At 44.5% G+C, this 25,767-nt stretch overlaps 1 protein-coding gene across 1 annotated transcript in view; it reads right to left on the bottom strand.

Moving 5' to 3' along the window:
• The window catches only part of SLC1A7 (solute carrier family 1 member 7), a 720,509-nt gene that overhangs the window by 578,637 nt on the left and 116,105 nt on the right, over positions 1 to 25,767 (bottom strand). The window contains exon 2 of the mRNA XM_078673458.1: positions 7,867 to 7,946. Within this exon, the coding sequence (XP_078529584.1) occupies positions 7,867 to 7,946 (80 nt within the window). The remainder of the gene's footprint in view (positions 1 to 7,866; positions 7,947 to 25,767) is intronic.

Genomic DNA, 25,767 nt, shown 5'->3' with positions numbered 1-25,767 from the left:
CAAATAAAGGTACAAAAACAGCACACGATCAATACAGATGCAAAGCTTCTTTTCCTGAAATTGCAGAACCTCATTGGCACTTGGCTTGGCCCAGCGGTGGCTGGACTAACCCAGGCGAACACAACCAGGCTAGTGCAGTTATTGACAGAAACTGAACTTTCCCACATGGCGGGAGAATCTTCTGTAAAAATAAACAACAGATGCTCTTCCGTACCATGGCATGCTGGTGGGCATTTTGTTGCCCCAAAATAAACCCACATAGTAGATGGTGGCTTTTGGTAAATAAAAAGGCTAAGGGCCTGTTTTAGATCTTGGCGTATGGGGTACTCCGTCACAACGGTGACTAGGGCTGGACTGGCCATAGCGGGCGCAGGGCATTTCCCCAGTTGGCTGCCAGGGTGGGGGCTGGGTTTGGGCCCCTGGGGCAGATTTTGTTACAGGTCTGTGTTTACCACATAGCTGCAATATCGGACCCTGTCACAATATCATCCGAAACCGGCCATGGCAAACAGCTCCGCCGCACCCCCAACACCCTGGGGGAGCGACTGAGCACTTTGCCAGGGCCAGTTTTGGTTCCCAGTCCGGCCCTGACGGTGACGGATATCCCGTCCGACGGAATATAAATTTCATTATATCCTATGGGATTTATATTTCGCAGGATGGGATATCTGTCACTGTTGTAACGGCGTAACCTGCCTGCCAAGATCTAAATCATGCCCTAAGCCCATAACAAGATTTAACATTTCTTCCAACGTGTTTGCATCATGGGCATTGATTCACCAGATGCCAGGAGTAGTGGAAGTGACATCATATACCCTTTGATCTAAAAGACTTCACAGGAAGGGACATCTTAGGACCTTGACAGTGATCTTTCCAGTAAGGCACATCATACATATGGTACTTTTATCACAAAAACAAAATGTGGTAATGCCACATTACAAAAAAGAAAAATCAACAACCATGGTCATGTCGGGCCCCAGACAACCATGAAGCAATAGAGGAGGAGCTTGGCGGGCATCCGAGATGGCCGCGTGAGCACAGCGCTCCCCGGACCCCCGCCGCTCCCGGCTTAATATCCTGCTTTAATCCTGATTTTTGCGAAGATTCATATAGAGGACGTTGGGCTGATCTACCTGGACCTTTCAGAAACTGATTTGGACATCGGGTGCCTGAATTATGTTCAATTGAACTTTTGGGCTCCGCCCTCGAAGTGCGCCCGGGACTGGGTGAGGTTCGGTGGCCGTCTTGGAGTTGAACAACAACGGCAGGGGGATTGGTCTTGTGAGTCCCCCTCTTAAGTTTCGGTTTCGTTTCTGCCTCTGACTGGGACATTGGTGAGAGTGTCGGGCCAGAGCTGCGGCCGGGACACACGTAGGTTGTCTGGCCCTTGGCTGCTCTGTTCCTGGAGTGGGCTGCCTCTATCCTGGTGATACCCCTCTTGTAGTCCTTTGGTCCCTGGGCCTCCATTTCTGGTGCCCGGTCCGTCGACCCTAGTGACATTACTCGTGACGCATCTTCAAAATGGCGGGCAGAGGGGACCGAGAGACGCGCAAGACGAAGACATCTCTGCGCGGGGGTCCGGTTCAATCTAATGTTATGGATCGTTATACCCACTCTAAGGGGTCCCCCGGAGCTGCCCTGCCCGGTCCCACGGCGTCGGACCAAGTACTGGATGCGTCGACGGAGCCCTCCTTGCAGGTCATCATGGGCGCCATTTCTGGCATGAGGGAATCCATAGGCCAACAGTACGAAACTTTGGCCCACAAACTTGACACTATGGCAATTGAGGTGAATTTGATTCGAGCCGATCTCTCCAAGACGAACGAAAAGGTGAAGTCGTTGGATATCAAATCTTCCAGCCTCACGACGGACGTCTCTGATATTCAGATGGAGATTGGCAATCTCCGTAGGGTGAACGATTTCATGACCCGGCGCTTGGAGGATTTTGAGAACAGGGCACGTCGCTGTAATGTTCGCGTGGTTGGTGTGCCGGAGAACCCAGAACCCCACTCGGTTGATCTCCTGGTTGAAGACCTTATCCAGAACCACCTTTTTCCGTCTGGCCTTAGTAAATTTTTCGCAGTGGAGCGCGCACATCGTGTCCCGGGGGGCCAGGGCAAGCCAGGCGCCCCGCCGAGACCTATTGTGGCAAAGCTTTTCCACTACAGAGATCGGGACGCTATCCTGCAGGCCTCGCGGGTGAAGGGCCCGGTAGCCTTTGAAAATGCCACGGTGAACTTTTATCCGGACTTTTCCCAACAGGTCCAGAAGCAGCGTATGGGATTTCGTGGTGCCAAGAAACGTCTCAGGGACTTGGGGATGCGTTACGCAATGCTCTTTCCGACCAGGCTGCGGGTGGAGTATAATGATCGAACTTTCTTCTTTGATCGGCCAGATGCTGCGAATGACTGGCTGGACTCCCTGCCTAATCGTCCCCCTGAGACTGAGTCCGAAGCCCACCCGGGCGGTGCTGAAGGTGGTGTAGAGAGCTGAACGTTTCGTCTTTGACTGATGCCTTGTTTTGTATAACTGGTCCAGGGATGTAAGCCTATGTTCCTCTACCTCATTTGTGTTTTGATGTATGGTCTTCTTCTCGCTATTGGTTTGATCGGGGGGCGGGTGGGACGGAGCCTTTCCTCCTCCGGGGTCTTTGTGTAGAATAGGGGTTCTTGGGCGACAGGCACACTGCAGGTTGGGGTGGCTTTTTAGCTTTTTGCAGGGGTGCAGGGTGGGGGGTGTTTTCTTGTTATTGGGGGGGTGGGTGGTTGGGAAGTTTGTTGTTTGTGTGTTCTGTGTTCAAGGCGACTTTATTCTGTATTTGAATTGCTTTTTGTGGTCTTGCTCATTGATGGGGGGTTTGGGCTTTGTCGGGTGGGATGGGGGGTAGCGGGTTGCGATTTGTTTCGTGGAACGTTAATGGTCTGGGTGATCGTATCAAACGAAGTGTGGTGTTGAAATGTATACGACGTTTATCCCCTGACATTGTTTTCCTGCAGGAGACTCATTTGATAGGCAATGTTTGTCATGCAATGAATAGGTGGGCCTATCGCCTCGTAGCACATTCGGGGTTTACCTCGGGTTCCAGGGGTGTGGGTATGCTTATTCGGGCTTCCCTCCCCCTGGCTATTGCTGATGTTATTCAGGATGACCGGGGGCGGTTTGCTGTCCTTGTGGGTCGATATGAAGGCCGTGCCCTCTCCTTATTAACTGTTTATGTGCCCCCCGGCTTGCAGACTTCTACTTTTTCAGATTTGGGCCGTGTCTTGTTGGACCTTCCTGATAGTACTCTCTTTCTGGCTGGTGATTTTAATTCGGTAGTCTCTGGCCTCCATGATCGCCACCCCCCTAGGGATACCCCGGCGGCTCAGCAGTGGTTGGGTGGCTTTTTGGATACCTTCGGCCTGGTGGATTGCTGGAGGCTTTTGCATCCTACGCAGCTTCAGTACACCTTTCACTCTGGTGCCCATGGGAGTCTGTCTCGGCTGGATTATTTCCTGATGCCTGCGGCTCAGTCCCCGGCGGTGCGTGAGATTGTGCACATGCCCAGGGGTATCTCTGACCACTCTCCGCTCTGGCTTCGTTTTGAGGTTGGGGTGGAGGCAGTGGGCAGGGTGGCTCCTATTAATCCGTGGTACCTCACCTCCCCCGAGACCCGCACCCTTTTGCTTAAGTCCTTGGACTCGTATTTTCTGGATAACGAGGGGTCGGTTTCATCTGCTGTGTCCCTGTGGGAGGCCTTTAAGACCGTGATTCGTGGGCAGGCCCTCTCCCTTATTGTTGAGGCTAAGAGAGAGAGGAATAGAGAGGTGGTTGATCTTGAGGGGGAGATTTCTGTATTGGAGGAGGGTTTGGAATCTGGTATCACGCCTGAGAAACTCCATGCCCTGGGTCTGAAACAATTTGCTTATAAGTCCTTGGTCACGGATGCCGCCAAAGTGATGTTTCGGGAGCAACAGGGACGTCTGTATGATGTGGGTGACAAAGCGGGTAAATTGCTGGCGTGGCTGGATAAGAAGGAGAGAGCTAATCGTGTGGTACCCGTGATTCAGTCTGCATGTGGTGTGAGTGTAACGGACCCGATTGGGATAGTTGACCGGTTTGCCGAGTACTTCCGTGTGGTGTATACCCCTGTGTCTGTGAGGGATGTGGTTGACTCTCGCCTTCTGTTGCGTGATATAGCCCTGCCCATTGTTTCTGATTTAGACCGTGTGGCGTTGGACTCCCCCTTTACGGTTGATGAGATAGATACTGCTATCCGTTCCCTCCGTTCGGGCGAAGCATTGGGCCCGAACGGGTTGCCAATCGAATTGTACAAGTTGCGTCCCGATAGGATGGCTCCGTATCTCCGCGCCATGTTTCTGGAGTCCCGGGAACGGGGTATTCTCCCTTATGATCAGAGACTGGCCACGATAGTTGTCATCCCCAAGGAGGGTAAACCACGTGATCTTTGTTCCTCCTATAGGCCCATATCCCTACTAAATGTTGAACCCAAGGTATTGGCGAAACTCCTGGCATCCCGTCTCTTGACGGTCATTAGTGACTTGGTCCATCCGGATCAATCTGGATTTATCCCACATAGCAACACGGCTCTGAACCTACGTCGTCTTCACGGCGCGATCGCGAGGGCGGGGCTTCTGACGGAGCCGGCCATTTTGGCATCGTTGGATGCATCCATGGCCTTCGACACGGTGGAGTGGCCTTATCTCTGGGCGGCTCTTGAGAAATTTGGTTTTGGACCTGAGTTTATTGGTTGGGTCCAGTTACTGTACGCTGCACCTCTGGCGCAAGTAGTGGTGAATGGTAGGGTCTCGGCTCCTTTCACCCTTGGCAGGGGTACCCGTCAGGGATGCCCCTTGTCTCCGTTACTGTTTGCTCTCGCCTTGGAACCATTGGCTGCCTGGCTTCGGTGGGAACCGTCTCTCAAGGGGATTCGCTGGTCTCCGGACTTTGAGGACCGCGTTTCGCTTTACGCGGACGATATCCTTTTATATCTCACTTCCCCGCGTAAATCTCTGTCTGTTCTGTTTGACGTTCTTGCTTCTTTTGGAGCCAACTCGGGCCTCGTTATTAACTGGACCAAGTCCTGCGTATATGTTCTTTCGGGGGTTTTGCCCCCCTTGCCGAGCAGACTTCCTATCCAGGTGGTCCAATCGGGTTTCAAGTATTTAGGGATTTTTATTACGTTGGACCCGACGCTCTGCTTTGAGCGTAATCTCCTCCCACCGTTGCTTAGACTGCGCTTGGATGTGGCCCGTTGGCGCAAGCTTCCGTTGTCTCCTCTGGTCAGGGCGGCCCTGTTTAAAATGATGTCCTTGCCGCGATTCCTTTACGCGCTTCACAACTCCTATGACGCTATTCCTAAGACCTATTTCCAAGAGATTGAGAGTCTTCAACGGCAATTGATATGGGATGGGCGACCGCGTATCGCACTCGCGAAACTCACCATCCCCTGGTATGACGGGGGCATGGCGCTCCCCGATATCAAGCGATATTACTGGGCTTCCCAGTTGTCTGCCATTAATCATGTGATGTTTTCCCCGGGTCGTAATCCAGCATTCGAGATGGATAGACTCCAGCTTCCGGGTGGGGACTTTACCAGAGCGCTTTATTCCCGATCGGCCGGGCGCCATCTTGTGGGCCCATCCAAGATTGCAGTAACTGTATGGCGAGCTGCGACTGTGAGTTTGGGGTGGGAGGATCGATTGACTTTGGCGACGCCGCTTTATGCCTCGGAACGTTTGGGCGGACTCTGGTCTACCAAGGGTTTCGACCGCTGGGATGTGATTGGGATTTGTAAGGTGGGTGACGTGTACTCGAACGGTTGTGTGAAGTCGTTCCAGGCCCTCCAGGCGGAATATGGTTTGAGTGGTAGGGAATTTTTTCACTACCTGCAGGTCCGGCACGCCCTCGCCTCAGTCTTGGTTCCTGGGGAGGCCCTGCTTGAATCTTCCCCCCTCGAGGACCGTGTCCTTGATGGGCATCTTCCCGATAGCACTATTTCTCTGATTTACAAGAAATTGATTAATAATCGGGCGGACTTACTGGTCCGACTTCGGGAGGCTTGGGTTGGCGATGGGTTGGAACTGGACGACGAGGATTGGCAGTCAGCACTCTCTTCTCCCAAGGAGGTGGCCATTCCTGCCCGTCTCCGTTTGGTTCAACTTAAGATTCTTCATCGAGTCTATGTCACTGGTCCGCGTCTGGTTACGATGGGCTTTTCTTCGGATGGGCTATGTAAGCGTGGATGTGGTTTGAGTGCGACCTTTTTACATATCCTTTGGGAGTGCCCGGTTGTAGCTGCTTATTGGACTGCGGTGCTTGAGGTGATGACTGCTGTGACGGATGTGGCCCTGCGGCCGGAGCCTCGACGATGTCTGTTGAATGTGTGGGAGCCCACTGACTACTCTGTGGCCCAGACCAGATGGGCTACCCTTGGTTACATGATTGCGAAGCGGGATGTCGCGCAACTCTGGGGCGCTTCCAGGCCCCCTGAGGTCTCGAAGTGGGAAGACAACATGGACTGGTCCATGTTTCGTGAAAAGACGGTTTATGTGGCCAGGGGCAGACCCAGGGCGTGGACGAAGGTTTGGGGCCAGTGGAATGATTATCGTGGGGATATTTGCACCCCTCCCCTTGTAGACACTGCTGAGATTGTTCTTTCTCCCTAGACTAGCGTTCACGGAACCTTTCCATAAGGTTTTTTATATTTCCGGTTCTCCCCGTTGCTCCCCTCCCCCCCTCTCGACTTGATTGGAGCCTCCGGGCTCTGGGTGTGTTCTCCTGATCGTGGACCGTCCCCTCCGTTCTTTGGGCTGACCTTAATTCTTGTGCATTCGCCTTTTAGTGTTTGTTTTTCTTTTTGTAAAAAATAAAAATACAAATTGTTCTGTGATAGCGGTAGAGTAATGCTTTGTACTCGAGCTGTGCCTTACCACGGGTGTACATTTTTATTTCATGCATTGTGCCTTGTTATTAGCGGCCAGCCCGTGAGGTTGTAGGCCCATTCTTGTACTTTTCTATGCTTACTCCAATAAAGGTTTTTGAACAAAAAAAAAAAAACAAAAAAAAAAAAAAACCATGAAGCAATAGGACCTGGGCAACCGGGAGACCATTGCACCAATTAAGGTCAGTGGATGCCACTTCCTTTGTGGAAAGGTGGCAGGAAGTTTTGCAGAGGAGGCGACTTGGAGGCAGGCCTGCACAAACACATTATAATTAGAGACAATCCTCCTCAGATTTAAATGAATCAATACCACTAAGGAATGGTAAGTGAGGACTACTTTTGTGATACTTATTACCATACAGCTGTTCTTTATAGGCGAACGCAGAGACCACTGGCAGAAGAAATGGCTGCAGCAGACATCAATGTGGCATATATTAAAAGTATGAACTACTGAGGCTTACTTGTCTGGAAACAGAAAGCATGGAAATGCCCACATGACAAATACATATTGAAACTTGCAGTACATACAATTATAGTCAGTTTTTCTCTACACGTCTTTGAAAAACCAGAATCAGGAGAAATATAACTGATTCTAAATATGACAACATAATTACTGCATCACCATGATATGCCTTCAACACCGTTTACTTCTAAATAAGACCCAGAGGGTACATTAAACTCAGAACAATGTTAGTGGATTTTAAGGCCTGTTGATAAATGTAATGAAACAGCTTCACATTTCACTCAAACTGTGCGTCTTCTAAGTTATTCCAAAACAAACTATACAAAAATAAACATTGCAAAAACAATGAATTTGCAAATGCTGATGATTCATTACTGTACACGAATGCCTTCGAGCATGACATAATGTCTTTGTAATGTAAATGCTAAATCCTGAAAACACTCTCCCCATATCCACTGACCTGGAGACGACCAACGGCAGAATCAACATTTTCAGCATCCTCATCAAGAGCTCGCCAGGAAACTGGAAGTAATTAATTTCCTAAAAAACATAAATGGAGACATTGGTTTGATATGAGCTGTTGCCAGGTGTGGTGGAGTTTCAAACAAAAGACAATTAATCAACATTGCATTCTGCTTCCATAATGCACATATACCATTAATGCACATCACCTGTTTGTGCAATCAAAGACTCCGTGACACTGCTAAAACATATCTCTGGAAAAGTCCTGGTGCCTTTTGATACCTCTAACTCTAATTCCAACTCTACTTTGCAACATCCTCATCCTCAACTCTTTCCCGTCTGGTGCTTACAAAGCCGTTGTCCCCGTTATCAATGGCCTTCTCCATTTGAAGGATTCCAACAGATTGTTACTGTTCCTCTTGAATCAATCATGCACCCCCCAAAAGCTCCTTCTCCACCCCTTTGCAGTCTGTCACCTGAATGTCAGATCAATCGTTTTCTGCTTTGAGTTCTATCAGCACAAAAGATACATGAGGCATGACAAGGTCCTTTTGTGTTTTTCTCTTCAAGCCCCACAGGCAACAGTTCTTCTCAGCTGAACCCACCTGTTCAATCCTCCTTAGCTTTTTGGGCAGATTATTTGGAAATTGTACTGTAAAATGCACCATTAAGACCTATAAAATAAATTCTCTGAGGGCAAACCTTCCAAACGCATCTAGAGAACAAGTATTGGCAATGCAAACAGGTCTGGCCTAAAAATAATGTTGTATGGTACTGTGAAGCATTACATATAGATGGCATGGGAATGGATATGAATTTGTGTGGAAGCAAAGAACTGTAGTATAATATTGGTGAAAGTTAAAAGGTCAGGTGACAGTGGCACTGTCAAGCCAGCCCTAAAAAGTCATGTAGATTGCCTTGCTCCCATCTGTTTACTGCCAGAGAAAAACACCATAAACTATCTAGTTATCTAAGACACTTCAATAACATTATAAAGTCATGTGTGTGCCCCTGAAAGTTTAACCCCAGGCAGCTGGATAAATAAACAAAATGATAACAGTTGTGTGGAGGGCCAGCCTTTTTGGTAGAAGCAGACATCATTTCTGGCCAATGAAACATGTACACCTGACTCCCAACCTGTGGACAAAGACCTCTCCTGATGATTCTCACATAATTTGTGACCATAAAAATGGGCTTGCTTGCTTTGCCTGCTCATAGCCATACCTGATGTGGTTGAAAATGGGGGAGGGGGTTATTTTTTCTGGCCACTGCCATGCGTCAGAGGACCCTTTCTTTAGAATGATTTCCAACAGTACCTAAAGACAATACCAACTTCCCCTCTTTTCAAAGACTATTCAGAACGTTTTTTTCACTAAAACATTTGAGAAAGTTCCCCTCTACGTTCCATGCCGTCTCCTCCACGTCTCCAGATTCTTCGAGTGTTGTGCTCTAGATTATGCCTTATATGCGTTCCACCTAATATATTAAATATTATAGAAAGGTATATGCTGGTGGAAGAAAACTATGAAAGGTCAATCCGTTGCAACAAGTGCCTTACCCACTGCAATATGCCAATCTTCCTTCAATAACGGGGCGACATCTCACCCCAGCCAATCGCACAGCGAAAATGTAGCCACCATGGCAATCCATTATTTCTTCTTTTCTTTATTCATTTTTAACTTCATTATCCACCTTTGTTCCATCTATTACAACTTTCTTTCTTATTTTATCATCATTGTTTCAAATCCACAGGTGAAGTATAAACTGCCAATTTTTCATGTTTCTAGTGTTCAAACTGTGTCCACTTGATTATTTACAGATTACCACATTTCTATGCTTTATGCCAAACCCTACGTGGAGCCTTTCTATTTCTCTCCCCTCCACATAGGGTTCCTCGTAGGGTTTGGCATATAGCATAGAAATGTGATAATTGGAGGAGAACAGGGTGAATAAGGATTTTGAATTTTTCAACATGCTGTGGTTAGACTATGATGCGCGATGTGAAAAACGAAAGATAAAAAATGTTTACAATGTTTTGAAGCTGCATATACTGTCGGTTGGATAATCTGTAAATAATCAAGTGATGGTATAACATGGCGCTGAATGCTAATTGATGTCGTTTTATTGTGTGTTTACAGTGACCCCCGACGAAGGGCGCTAGATAGCCCGAAATGCATTGGGTTCTGATTTAATAAACGTTGCTTCAAAATGAACTTGGCACTAATCGTGTTCTTTCAAGAGGTCCGGATGGACACAGTTTGAACACTAGAAACATGAAAAATTGGCAGTTTATACTTCACGTGTTGATTTGAAACAATGATGATAAAATAAGAAAGAAAGTTGTAATAGATGGAACAAAGGTGGATAATGAAGTTAAAAATGAATAAAGAAAAGAAGAAATAATGGATTGCCATGGTGGCTACATTTTCGCTGTGCGATTGGCTGGGGTGAGATGTCGCCCCATTTTCGAAGGTCATTCTTACATTGGGGTGCCAGTTGGGCGAAGCACCTTTCCAATCAGCACGCACTCTTGCATGAAGTTTGAATAAACTGGAATAATTTGTTATAAGAAGGTGTGCATCCCACTCTTTCAAATGAACAATCTTCCTTCAATGCCATGCTTTTCCGAAGCTATCCTCAGATTGCCACCATTTGCACCCCTGACCTTTACTGACTTCATTTCCTTTATGCCAAGCACTATAGATGTATGCAGTTAGCATACTGCACTCTTCATCTGGGATTGCAGGACCAACATGATTGCAAAGCACATTTGTAATCTAGAGAGGAGTACTTACTGCAACTATTAATCTAGAACATTGTGGAGTGGAATTTTGAGCTTATCATCCAGATTTTTCAGTAATGCTTTTGTATGCAACACTACTGGGAAGCCTCTGTAACAAAAGCGAAAAGCGGTTTGACCCTCTGGATATCCCAGCAAAAGCACCCTTGAGAAGAAGACAGGCTTTCAATCATTGTATTTGTGTTTTTTTCTTTTTTTTATATTTAGGTTTCTGTTTTCTTTTTGTGTTAATAACTATATATAACTGCTGTTCTTGATTTATCTCTTATATAGTCTTTCTGTCAAGGAAATCTTGTTTATTTCGTCTATAACTGATTGCTGATGTATTCATTCCTTGCAAAAAAAGGGAAATAACTAATAAAAAAAACAATTTTAAAAAGAGAAGACGACAGACAGGGGCCTTCTGACAATTTGACAACGTCAAACGTTCATGCTTCTGTACAAGTAGATACTATATTGTATGTCAGCCTTGAGAGGAAATGCTTCATGAATGTGAATTAAATGAATGTTTACAGCACTGATAAGGAAGCAATGGAGATTTGCATTAATCCAGGTGCCCCAGTTCTACTTCGATGTGACTAAAAGATAATATTAATCTGATACAGCAAATAACAATTCTAATTGTGTCTCACTTTGGTGTCCCCAACCATGTCTACATTCGTATAGCATTAATATGGAATATGAAGAAGACCGGACTATATATCCAATGAAACAGGAAAGCACTTGCTATAGAAAATATGGGTGCCCATTACTGAGAATTCACTGATTACAGTTGCTGAGCAGACAGGTCCCTTTGGATATTTCATCTGAATATACTAAAGGATTTGACAAACAGTGCAGTATAATTGACAATTAGACTGGATGCAGTCTGGGACATGAAGGTACAACACAGACTAGAGAGAGACCACAACCTATTTATTGCTACATTTCAAGCTTCCATGATCATCCCCCAGTCTATATTCCAACATGCAAGAGTGATTTGACTCTTTCCCGTACCTAAGCCTAGAAATGGGCCAACCTCATGCAAAGATGATTGGTTACTCGCTATCAGAACAAGAAATCACACGTGCCATTATCCAACTTCCTAAAGACAAAACACCCGGTCCGGACGGTTTCGCTGTACGTTTTTTCTTCATTTCAAACAATTTCTGGTCCCTCAGTCGTTGTCCCTAATAAATCATGTTTTAGCTTCTGGTTCTTCACAAATTTCTTTTACTCAAGCTATGGTGTGTTAACTCCCGAAAAAAGGATAAAGACCCCTCCTTTTGTAAGAATTACCGACCCATCTCCCTAATTAATACTGATTGCAAAATCTTTCCCAAATTATTAGCCCTTCATATCAACCTGGTTATTACAGATCTAATCAATATACACCAATCCGGATTTGTTAAAGGACTGTCCATTACGGATAACTCAAGGACTCTTCTCAACATTACCCATTTGGCCTCCAAGGCGACTTCACTGATTGCTGCCATCGGGTTGGATGCTGAAAAAGCCTTCGAAAGGGTAAATTGGGAGTTCATTTTTGGTGCATTGAAATGGCATGGTTTTAGCCCTACTATTCTTAGATACATCCAGTTGTTATACTCTGCACCTTCCACTTCTAGCTAGGAAACGGTTGCCAATCCAAATACTTTTCACTCCATAGAGGAACCAGGCAAGGCTTCCCCTTATCCCCTCTTTTATTTATTTTGGCCCTAAAACCATTCTTTGAAAAATTACGTTTCTCCCCACTCTATACAGGTTTCCAATTTAAACACACAGAAATTAAGTTTACCGTTTATGCGGACGACATTTTATTATATCTTTCCAACCCCACTACCTCCTTACCAACGTTTTCTCTCTTTTAAAAGAGTATTCTCTAGTTTCTTGTTATAAACTCAATCTTGACAAATCTGAGGTTATGCCATTGACCAAACATTGCTCTTCCCATAGGTTTCATGATACCGGTTTCAAATGAGACCCCAACAATATTAAATGTTTAGGTATCCTCTACACTAATAGCATTAAAGAAACCATTAAAATCAATCTTGCAGAAATAGTAAAAAAACTATCCGCACTTACTGACAGTTGGTCTCAACTATTGTTGTCTTGGTGGGGTAGACTTGCTACGATCAAAATGATGTTGCTTCAGATCATAAATATTTACCTTTTAATGCTCCAAGTTACCCTCCCACTCTCTTTTTTAGATATCATTAACCGTTCCCTGACCACATTTCTTTGGAACAATCGTAAAACTAGGATCTCACTTACTCGACTTCAGCTGCCCAAATAATTAGGAGGGGTTAACTTTCCCAACATTAGAAGCTATCATTCTGCATTTACCCTTAAACAAGTCTGGACTTTTTTCTTTAACTTTTCACATATACCTCTTACGGCTTGGGGTTCGCTGGAACAATCTCAATATCCACCATTCTCTTTAATGTAGTTACCCGATTATCTCAACCTCCTAGATGTTTTTTATCTCCCGTTTTCACACATTCTAATGCAGTTATCAATTCCCTGCTTAGAGCTCATCCCTCTCATTTGGATAATTTCATACTAACTCCTATTTGGCATACTAAACACTTAAAGATTAACAATAGAGCCCTGTTCTGGAAAGAATGGATCGATAAATGCATTATTACATTTGAACACCTGGTGAAAAATGGTTCCTTCATGGATTTCACGGAGATCCAACAAAAATACGATATATCCCCTTTACACTCTTCTCATTTTTCTACCCTCCAATCCTCCATTATTCACCTCCATTCCCAATACTTTTCCTCCATCACACATACTCAATCACCCTCTCTTCCCCTGGACTACTCAACTCAACTCAAAGCCTCCCATATACATAAGATATTATCTCCCCCATCTGTTTCTAGAACCAAATCTAGTATTGAACTTTTATGGGAAAAGGATCTTGCAAAGGAATGTTCGTTTTTCACTCAGGGCTCTATCTGGGCAAAAATTCACACCCCCTCATGCTCCACAAGCATCACGCAGACTCTGTACTATTTCTATAATAGGCTTTTCCTCACCCCTACAGACCTCCATAAGTTCAAATTATTGGATGATACCAAATGCTGGTCCTGTCCTCACACTGCTAGTGATTTCCTTCATATGTTCTTTCTTTGCCCTATGGTTAAGAGTTTTTGGTCTCTCATTTGGAACAAGCTAAATGAGATTGTATCCACCAATGTTGCTTTTGAAATTATACACTTTTTTCTGGGCAGCTCCTCTCCTATTTGGGACGCTCAGAGAAATGTAGGTACATTTGTTGACTTGTTTTTAGCTATTACTTTCCAGATTATCACCGCCAATTGGAAAGACACTTCAAAAATGTTATATCAAGCCTGGTAGAACTTGTTATGCCATCACCACAGATTGGATCATGCATTTGCCACCTCTACATCTCTATTGATTAAAAAAGATGGTTACCACTCACTACATTTCTTTCCAGGTTACCCGTCTGACTTATTTTTCACTTATTTTGTGGGGAACCGTCTTATTAACATTGTTTAATATCATTATGTTCAATTTCTTCTTTCATGTGGTTTTTCCATGATTATTCAGCTGCTGATTACTATTTCCCCTTTTCTTTCTCTTCTCCCCCTCAACTTCCCCTTTATTTTCCCTCCCCTTTTCCTCCTCTCCTTCCTGTTAAAATTAAAAAATTGCTTTTGTCTAAGTATTAGTTTAGAAAGTTATACTTGTCTTTCATCATATATTTCTTAATATTGTCCTTATTTGTTATTTCAATTTTTTAGCTATGATACCGTTTGACCTTAATAGTCATGTTGTACACTTTTATTCTACTTTGTACTTCATCTCAATAAAGCATTCTAAACTCAAAAAAACAAAAACTGCCGACCAACCTTTTTTCCAACACCATCCACTAAATCTAATTGGTAATCCCCTGCTTAAAGGTCCTTATAGAATTTCAAAGTTTAGCTCTGTCACTATAACTCTCTCTCCATCATTCCTCACTTCACTATCTGTCTCTCCACTCCTTTCCAATAAAAATGCAAGCAAAACACTACCACTGCGTAAGCAAAGCTGTATCCATCCTTCATTGTGTACCATGGTAAGTCAGGACACATCTAGAATGGATCCCACTGGACCCAGCAATTATATATATATTGCATATGGTGTTATTCTTGTTTGGTGCTACATATATGCACTGTAAACAAGCACTCACCACACATACACACGATGTCAACACACGGGCAGTTGTGCTACACGCAAGCAGGACATTTAGCCAAGTATGGCCACTATACACTGAATGAGTTCACATATCACATCAACACTGGAGAATTACTGGATGATGTTATGAATCCCCTTCAGGATATGTCTAGTTAGAATGTGATTATCAGATAATAGCGTATATTGCTTTTGTTTTTAACTAATTGTGATGAAGGTGTGCGAGATTTTATAACAACAGATTACATGTATTTTTGATATATTTGAATAAAAGTGAAAATGTATTGAAATAAGTATGTATTAAGTGCTGAGTATCAATCAATCAATCAATCAATCAATCAATCAATCAATCAAAGCATTTGTATAGCGCGCTACTCACCCGGAGGGTCTCAAGGCGCTTGGGGGGGGGGGGGGTCCTCTACTGTTCGAACAGCCAGAGTTGCTTCCTGAAGGAGAGGTGGTCTTGGGTCAGGCGGAGGTGGATGGGGAGGGAGTTCCACGTCTTGGCAGCCAGGTAGGAGAAGGATCTTCCTCCCGTTGTGGCTCTTCGGATGCGGGGAACGACGGCGAGGGCGTGGTTGGTCGATCGTAGTTGGCGGGTGGGGCTGTAGAAGGTCAGGCGGACGTTGAGGTATCTGGGGCCTTGGTTGTGGAGAGCTTGTGTGCGTATCAAGACCTAAAGTAGGTGAGGTCATTATATGACTGGGATAGTTATCAAAGAGAACAATGAGTTTGCTTCCTTTGTGGTATGAAATGAGTATTGGGGTTAAGAATCCAGAGGGATTTCAGGCATTCAGCAGTAGATTGTCCCGTTTTCTAGCCCCTTCACTTGAGAAGTCTGTATATGGTAGCCAACAAGGCATGTTGAGGGTATGCCTCTAAGTGGATGGATTTGGCAAAGTACAAAAGGTTTGCCAGTTTGCTCAGGACTTGAACATTTTTGTGGTAGGTTCATAAGTAGGGCTCCCGGTTTTATGGTATTTTTTTGAGGCCATTTCAGTCTGTATTTATCCATATTAATTTTTTTATCAGTCTTATCTTCATTTATCCATATTTATTTTGTGTGTGGAGAAAAAAACAGCTGAAACTAGTTTATTTCCACATTTATTTAGCTGAAACATGTATACTCTTAGTTGAATGCCTGGCAGGATTCAATGATATAAACAATTACAAACAATAAATTGATAAACTTATATGAAAACATGGAAATGTTAGTATCAACCATGGGCATATCTGCTGCTGTTTAAACCTCGTTGCTAAAATATCTTTCTTTTTTCTTCCCTTTACCTCTCAATCTGCGAGGCTATTGGCCTGGTATTCATTTAGAATCACGTAAAAACAACTGAACTTCTGTTTTTATCCATATATAAAATTAAATACAGACAGGAAAATAAATGGTTTTCTGTCTGTATTTATTTGTAAAAATCTGTAAAAACAGAAAATAGGGCGCCTTAATCATAAGCACTCATAAATCCCTAGGTCAAACAACCCTATAATTACCAGGCATCATTGATGGTTTACCCTTTACATCTATACAAGCGATTGTGGCTTTCTTAAAGCAGGTAGTTGGGGCGTGGCTTGGCGCCCACTGAGTATGGCAGCACTGGGGTGAGCGCTCCCTCGGCGTTTCTGAAGACCCGCGGTTCGAGCTACTGCCCAGCTTCACCGAAGGCGGATTCCACTTCCGGAAGATGGAGGGCATGTAATAAGACTAATTTCGACGCCCGCAGTGGTTGCTTTCATCCTTTTTGGCCGCAGTAAGTTTTTTGCGGCTTAATGCCATTCGCGGCCGCCATTTTGTTTTTTCTCGCGCGATGAGCGCGAAGCAGTTTTTGATTCCCAATCTCCTCACACTTTGAACGGGCCTCTTACAATGCTCTGCACAGCGGTTTTCCTCTCACCATACCACGTTTACCACCGCAATTGGGCACATTCCTCTCAATGCCGCTCCTCTTCGCTGATATAGAAGATATTACCTTTTTCCACATGTGGCAGCCATTTTGTAATCCTCTTCAGCCCTGCCTTTTCTCTACAAATCGCTGCTCATTTATGCTGCTGCAGAGGGCCTAACGGTGATGCTTTTCCTTATTTATGGAATGACGCTTCGTACTTCTTGCCTGCAGTTCATCTCTTGATTTACTGGCTGGTACTTAGCTTCCTACTGCATGAGCCTGACGACCTCCAACTTTGCACTGACCACGACGTCCTGTTGCCTGCTTCTTCCATAACGCAGCTTTTTCTTTTCTTCTTCTCCTCACGCCTTCCCATTGGTTCTCATATTCACCAGAGTCCGTGTTTTTGAGAATACATTTTCCTGTCTTGTCTGCATTAAGAGACGTTCTTCGGTGTCTGTCTCTTATGGGCAGAAATAACGGACACATTGTCTCTAACAATTTGAAGCACAGTTTTATTAAGAACTCCAAGATAATCTCCGCATTTGCCCAATTTGAGGCCTCACAGTTATCTTCCTTTTCAAGACACAAAGTTTGCGATGGAACCGCCTGCGACAGTCCCAGGGAAAGCCACCTCCAAACGGCTGAAAAAAGATCCTCCCTCTCCACCTAAGTCACTATCGCCAGTCTCTGTGGAGCTTCTATTGGAGGAAATAAGGGCTCTTCGTCCTTTTATGGAGGAAACGAACGCCAAGCTGCAAATCTTAACAGATAACTGGTCGCAAATGGATGTCAGAGTCACATCAGTGGAACAAAGTGTTACATCTTTTCAAGATACAACAACCAAGGACTCCCACTTGCACGCGCAGGTTTCTTCCCTTCAGCGACGGGTGGAGGAGCTTGAAAATCGCAACAGGCGCAATAATTTGCGCATCTATGGCCTGGTGGAAGGGTGCGAGGGGAATGACCCTATCGCCTTCTTCAAATCTTTTTTACCTAAGCTCCTGCACTTACCGGAGGACACTGTGCTTAACATCCAACGTGCTCACAGACTTGGGCGGATTCCTTCTTCAGGTTAAACTTCGTCACGACCGAGAGGAGTCATCATGTATTTCTTAGAAAACACAGATCTTTTGAAAGTTTTATCAGCGGCTAGAGCATCTCGCCGGCTTACTTGGTCAGGATCCTCCCTGTTCTTCGCACAAGATTATGCTAAGGTTACAGCAAACCGACGCAAAGCTTTTCTGGACATGAGAGCTGGTCTTCGATCCATAGGTGCCCGATATGGACTTTTAGACCTGTGTCTCTTCAAGGTCACCCATAATAACTAAACAACAACATATGAAGATCCTGTACGCCTTCAAATCTTCCTGAATTCCTGCAGGACTGCCGATATGGACCTTTCTGGTCCTTCTTCTTTTTTTCCTACTTGAGTTTCTTGATTTTTATGTGACTCTTCTCAATACCGTTCCTTCTTTGCATGTTCCTTAACTTCTATTATCATTCCTTTGTTTTCCATGGTTGTGAATATTTTTGGAATGATTTGTTACAGTTGTGTTTTCTCTAGTTCATCTCTGCATTTTCAGCAATTTATACATTGTTGCTTTTCCTATCTGTTTTTGATATCCTTTTTCATTGTTATCCTCCTGTCTTTGTAGATTTTGGAAGTGTACACACGACCTCCTTATTTTATTGGTCAATACATCAAAACGATTACCGGATGAACTGCTCACCAAGATTCAGATTGCAGAAAATGCACTGAAGAGTGCCGGGCAGAATTCAGGCTTCAAAACCAAGCTGGCTGAATTGAACAAAGAAATCTCTGAACATAAAGAATTTCTGATGAAGCAAAAGGTAACCAAGTTACAGAAAGATATCCAGCGTTTTTCTAAAGAAAAGGTCTATCCATATTTAAAGGATGACTGCGTCCCTCCGGGGACGAGCTACCTTTCAGACTCCAGTGCCAATTCCTCCAGGAGAGGATCAAATAGTGACAGCAACTCTAGCGGTGATGATTGGCAATCACAACCCCGGAGGGGGAAGAGAGGAGGGGGACGTGGACAATCATTTTACCCACACCCTCCTCTTCAGGGCCCACCGTTTTGGCAATACCCCCAATTTCCATACCCTGTGCCACCGTATGCACCCCAGTATCCACCTCAATTTGCCCCCCATGGCATCAACCAGCAGCCTTTTTTAGACAGAGGCCGGGGCAGAGGACGCGGGCGCAAGCGAGGAAACGGGCCAGACAAGAGGGTACAATGGGAGGACACTCAAGGTCAAGGGATGGACACCAGGAGCAAGACAGCACGAAAGTAAGCTTATTAGTGAATCTTTCTTCACGCCAACTTACTGCAGGCGAAGAAGAAGTGCTCCAGAAGGGACTCGGGTTCGTCCCTACACCTAAGATTGACCACTTCCAACAGAGCTGTGAAATCCAGAAATGTTTCCGTAAGATCAGGTTAAGAGCTTTCTGTGATGGGAGACCACAAGAGATTCCAACAGATTCAGGTCTCCATAACCCTCGAACTTCACCCCACATAGTGGGATGGTCCCCAATGAAATCCTCACGTATGAGCAGGCTGTGCTCAAAGACATTGGGTCTATGAGACAGAGCAAGAAACACCACAACCTCTCTAATTCTGAAAGACAGATGCTAGATTCCTTAGCCAACGATCAGACCATTACTATTAAACAGGCAGACAAGGATGGGGCTACAGTCCTAATGGATACCACTGACTATGACACTGAATGTCTTCGACAACTAGGGGATAGGCGATACTATACTCCCATCCCATCCAACCCCACTGAGCACCTGAAAACCGCTATCACTGGGCTGGTTGAGTCTGCTGAATGTCAGGAGTGGATCTCTAAAAAGGAGGCTGATTTTCTATCCAAAAAAGAACCCAAGGTCCCCTATTTCTACATCCTCCCTAAAATACATAAGGGGACCACCCCCGTACCAGGACGCCCGATTGTATCAGGCATTGACTCTGTCCTAGAGCCTTTATCACAGTTTTGTGACCACTTTCTATAGCCGCTGGTAAAACGAATACCTTCCTACGTCCAGGACACCACTGATGTCCTACGCCTGCTGGATAATCTACAGGGGGATATCCAGGTCGATTTTCTCATCACCCTAGACGTGGAGGCCCTCTATACCAACATCCCTCAGAGGGCCTCACGAGGGGTGATAGAGAGAATCCTCAGTGCTGAAGACTGGAGCTCTCCTACGCCACCTTCCTTCATTATGGAATGTGCTACCCTTGCCCTTACGGAGAACTACTTTGAGTTTCAAGGGCAGCATTACCATCAGACCCAGGGGACTTCCATGGGCAGCACGTTTGCCCCCTCGGTAGCCTGCCTCTACATGGCAGACTTCGAAGAAAGACACATCAATGGGCCAGCGAACCCCTACCATCTTAACATCAAACTATGGAGGAGGTTCATTGATGATATCCTGGTACTTTGGACAGGCACTGAAGATCTATACAAAGAGTTCTTCAGTTGGCTAAACACGCTGAACGAATACCTCCACTTCACCATAACGGCGTCTGCATCCAAAATTGCCTTCTTGGATCTCACTGTCAGACTGGAGGGGGGTAAAATCGATACCACCATGTATCGCAAACCAACAGACCGCAACAGTTTGCTACATTTTACCAGCCACCACCCTAAGGCCCTGAGACTGAACCTGCCTTTCGGACAATTCCTGCGGGTCAGGCACAACTGTTCCAACCTGCCAGATTACAAAAATGAGTCCTCCCTACTATCCAGAAACCTGAGGGATAGAGGGTACCCACCCAGAGAGATATCTAGGGCACGCAAACGTGCACAAAACAACCATAGGGGTGCCCTCCTTGAATACAATACCCGGACGACAGAGGAGGCAGATTTCCTTACTTGTGTCACCACCTTTTCGCCTGCCTCAAACGAAATCAAAAAGATAATCAAACGACACTGGCAAATTCTGAACACGGGCGACCTTAATCCTACCACACCCAGATTTGCCTTTAAAAGGTCAAGGAATATTAAAAATATTCTGGTGCACACTAGAACAAAGAAGGCTGAGCCACCTAAACAAACCACTCTGTGGCAACTACCGCCTGTACGGGGACACTAACACTGCAGCTCCTGCAGTGTGTGCCCCTTCACCAGCACATACAAAACTATCCTCCTGACGGACACCTTCCGCTGGGAATTACGGGGTCACACAAACTGCAACACTCCCAACTGCATCTACTTATTGAGATGCCCATGCGGTCTCCAATACGTGGGCATGACCTCCCGCCCCGTGAAAATCCGAATCTCTGAACATAGAAGCAACTTCCATTGCAAGAAAACAAACACTAAGATGTGCAGACACTACTTAGAAGAGAACCACACGGCTGACTCATTGTCCTGGCTAGTTCTTGAAACCTCCCCAGACAGATCCAAGCACAATCTTTTCCTGAAGGAACATAGGTGGATACACCGATTATCCACAGATAGCCGGGGATTGAATGAGGATATTCCATGGAGCGCTCTGTGACCACGTCTCTGCATATACATCCCTTATCTGCCTAGCGACCTATGCCTAGTTCAATGTACTTCCTCTGGTTTGCCCTAATATTTGAGACTATGGTTAATTCCTGTGACAATATCTGTCTAACAACACTGAACAAATGCCAGATTAAGAGACCAGACAGAATATGGCTAATTCGCTTACCACTGCACAACGTTGCCACATAGCGTTAAAACCCAGGCTATATTTACTTACTTTTTATACACTACCCTCCACTCCATCATGGCCGCCCGATCAACCACCTTAAGCACATGACCTACCGGGGAGTTCTACTTCCTGTTTGGGATTCTTAGACCACACCCTGGTTGCTACTTAATGAGGAGAAACACGACCGGCTCTCCACTATCCGGACCTGGTGAGATGGGAAGGCATTACTGGCCCTGACACAAGCAGTAGAAAGTAAGTGTACCATCTATACAACACCAACAGTGGGGCTCTAACTACTGGAAAAACATGTATCTAGGGTTACTACTTACCTTAATACCAGCCCACTCTTATCCTTCCCTCCTCAGCCTCAAACCCTATGGCTTCTCCCTTGATGTCAGACCCACCGGGTACTGTTGACACCCCATAACTCTAACCTTTAGGTGAGTAACAGTATTTCTGATCCCCTGGGTCTGTGATTAAGTTTTAATGGATACTGCTGCTACCAGTTTTTTAACTTGTTTTTAACCACATACTAGTCACTATCTCCACTAGTATGTCACTTTTTCACAGTGTGTTCACGGTCACTACAGGGTCACATGTTGTTACTTACCTGTGGTAATGTTCTCCTTTGTCTCCCCTCTTTAGGCAAGAGCAGGGTCAAACAGGTAGCACAACTTATGTGCTGTATTTAACACTGATACTAATCATTAGGTCATGTTTTGTAGATTGTAGTTTTTTACTAGGTCCTGAAGAATCGCAGTCAATGTACTAGAAGCGAGAAACATGTTGACCACACCACTTGCACTTTAGCCCCGGTCCATTCTGGGAAACCAAAGTTCCCATGAACACCGGCTGCCCTTGATTTTAATTGTGGTAGAGGACCACCAGAATAAAATTGTTTTCCGGTACCTTGTACCACATTTTATCCTCACCCGCACTATCTACTCTGTCCTGGCCCCTCACCCCCACTTCACCCATAGGCAGTTGGATAAAAGATCTCCGATACAGAGCCCCTCTTTGAAGTGAGCCCATTGGGCATTGCACCGCCTGCCCGACGAGGAGCATTGCCTATGATGAAGCATGACACTCGCAAGGGTGTGTGAGGCCATTATATCCAACAAATTGGATACCCAGGGGTGGTCCTCCATTGAGCACTAGCCCTTATACCTTAGTGACCTTCTCCTTCTTTCTTTCTCCCCCTAGGAACAGCCCAGTCATCTCTCTTGTTGTCTTTGTAGATTTTGAACCTCGTCCCGTGGTTTTCTTCAGGCTGTGCGCCTCGCTGACCCTACAAGTTCTGCCTGCTCCATGTGGTTCCACCCCCCCCCCCCCCTTTTGCTCCTGACTCCGCTCCTGGTTGTTCTTCCTCACCTTCCCCTCCTTTGTAGGTATGTCTTTCCTTCCAATGTTTCACATATTTGGCTTTTTATATGTCTTCCTTCTCTCTTCCTTCTTTTTCCGTTTTCATTTTTTAGTGGGTGTCACTGCTCTGTCTATTATTTCATTTTCTCTACTATTCTCTTTTTTCTACCATCTTGCTTACTCATCAGCGATATGGTTCCTCTTTTCCTCCACTTTTCAATCTCTCCATGACCTATCTCTCTTCTTGTTCTCTGATTTTTCTACTTCTTTTTACCTTGCATTCTCTTTTATCAAATTATTCTTACTTCTCTTTTTCTTTCTTTACTATGTAACTTTACTAATTTTGGATTTTCCTTTTCTTGTGGGGTTTCTTTATGCTTTTATCCAATTTGTCTATCATATTTTGTATCTTACTGTATGTCGTTAAGACTTGTTTCCTGGAACGTTAAGGGTCTTAATTCTCCCATTAAAAGACAAAGACTTTTATCCCATCTAGCCAAACTGAATGTTGACTTTGCATTTTTGCAAAAAAGTCATCTTTCTGATGTTGAATCTGTTAAACTCAAAAGAGGTTGGGTGGGTGAAGTGTTTTATTCTCCTGGCGATGGTAAGCGCAATGGTGTAGCGATCTTATGTCGTAAATCCCTTTCTTGTTCTCTAATAACTCAAGAGTCAGACACTGATGGCAGATGGCTTTATGTCAAGTTGTCTTTAAGGGGTGGTCCAATCTCTTTTCTTAATGTCTATGCCCCTACAGGAGGTGATCCCAGTTTTTGGACTTGATGGCTACACACATCACCAAATTTATGGATGATAACTTCAACTTCGCTGGTGATTGTAATCAACCTCTTGATCCCTTTCTTGACAGGCATTCTAAGGCCTCCTTTATTCCTAACAAGCCCCATAAACTCTTTGCTCAGGCAGTCTCACAACATAAGTTTATTGATGCTTGGCGCCTCTGCAACCCGACCACCAAAGAGTTTACTTTTTACTCACCATCCCATCACTCCCAATCTAGAATTGATTATATTTTTGTATCCCATAATATTGCACAAACTCTCAGTAATGCTGAAATCGGTCCTATCTTACTGTCAGACCATGCTCCTGTCTCAAATAATATTGATATCTTGCCTAAAATTGAGGGACCCAGGAGATGGCGTTTTAATAACACTCTCCTATTAGATCCTAAATTTAACGCATCTTTTACTAATTTTTTTAATGAATTTTTTTAACTCATTCCATACCCAAACACACTATTTGGGACGCTTTCAAAGCTGCTGCGAGAGACTTTATAATTAATTTTGTTGCCAAAAAATGGAAGATCGCTATGAAATTCACTGGAGATCTTCTTCAGAAAATTAAGAAATTGGAGCACTCCTATTATACTTCCCATTCTCAGGATAGTTTGACAGCTCTTATTGAAGCTAAGATGCAATTCAACAAGAAATCTACGGAAGATGCCTCTCTGTTTTTATTAAAATCTAGTGCAACATTTTATGGGGGTAAGAATAAAGCTGGGAAAATTTTGGCTAACTATTTGAAAGTTAAACACAATAAGTTAAACATTGAATCTATTTATGATGATGATTTGATTTAGATCTTAAGCATAAAGATGCTGATATTTTGACTGAATTTTCTCCCTTCTATAACACTCTTTACTCCTCAGAAACTCAACCCTCCACTCAATCACTTTCGAACTTCTTCTCCAACATACATGCACCACGTCACTTCCCTCTTGATTTAACCTCTTTGGAATCAGATATATCCCAGAAGGAATTACTTACTGCACTTCAACATCTTAAGAAAGACAAAGCCCCTGGACCAGATGGTTTCACTGTTGAATTTTATCTTCAATTTTCCAAATTACTGTTACCAAAATTACATTCTCTAATAGACTCCTTTGTCACATTGGGTAGCTCCTCAGCTTCCTTTTCTGATGCTCACATTTGCCTTATACCTAAAGAAGGAAAGGATCCCAAATATTGTAAAAATTACAGACCTATTTCCTTGGTTAACATTGACTATAAACTATTTGCCAAATCACTTGCAGCGCGGTTAGATCCCTTTCTACCTGACCTTTTAGAGACGGAACAATCTGGTTTTGTTAAAGGGTGTTTCATTACCGATAACACTAGACTCCTGTTTAATGTCCTGTCCAAATCTTCACGTTTACAACATCATCTTGCAGCGATTGCCTAGGATGCCGAAAAAGCTTTTGATTGGGTTGAATGGACCTACCTATTCTATGCCCTTAAATAGTTTGGTTTTGATCCTCAATGTATTTCTTTAATATCCCTCCTCTATTCTAATCCACGTGCAGCAGTCTGTGCCAATGGCTTAGTTTCTTCTTTTTTTAACTTAGGTAGAGGCATTCGCCAAGGATGCCCCCTATCCCCGTTTCTCTTTAATTTGGCTTTAGAGCCTTTCTTTTCCAAGCTCCATCAAAACCCTAACATTAATGGTTTTCAAACGATGCACTCTCACATCAAACTTGCCGCCTATGCTGACGACATTTTACTCTTTATATCTAACCCTCATGTTTCTATACCTGCCTTTCTAGAAGTAGGACGCGAATACTCCACAATTTCTGGATACAAATTGAATAACGACAAGTGCGAGATCTTACCCCTAACGAAATTTACTTTTAAACCCGACTTTAGTGCTTCCAATTTCACCTGGAATTCGTCTCACAATAAATATTTAGAACTACATGTTACCCCCTCAATTTCGGGCACGGTCTCACTCTGCTTAAACAAATGCATTCAGAAAATCTCAGACTTAACGACTAGATGGCATCCTCTTTATTTATCATGGTGGGGCTGCCTTGATACCATTAAGATGATGTTGTCCCCCATAATCCTCTTTATGATCTCTAACATCCCAGTTCCTATTCCCACTAAATTTTTCAGAAAATCAATTCAATTCTCTCTACCTTTCTCTGGATTGGCA

The sequence above is a fragment of the Lissotriton helveticus genome, chromosome 1_2 (genome assembly GCF_964261635.1).
Source record: "Lissotriton helveticus chromosome 1_2, aLisHel1.1, whole genome shotgun sequence".
NCBI lineage: Eukaryota > Metazoa > Chordata > Amphibia > Caudata > Salamandridae > Lissotriton > Lissotriton helveticus.
This window is presented reverse-complemented; position numbering and strand designations above follow the sequence as displayed.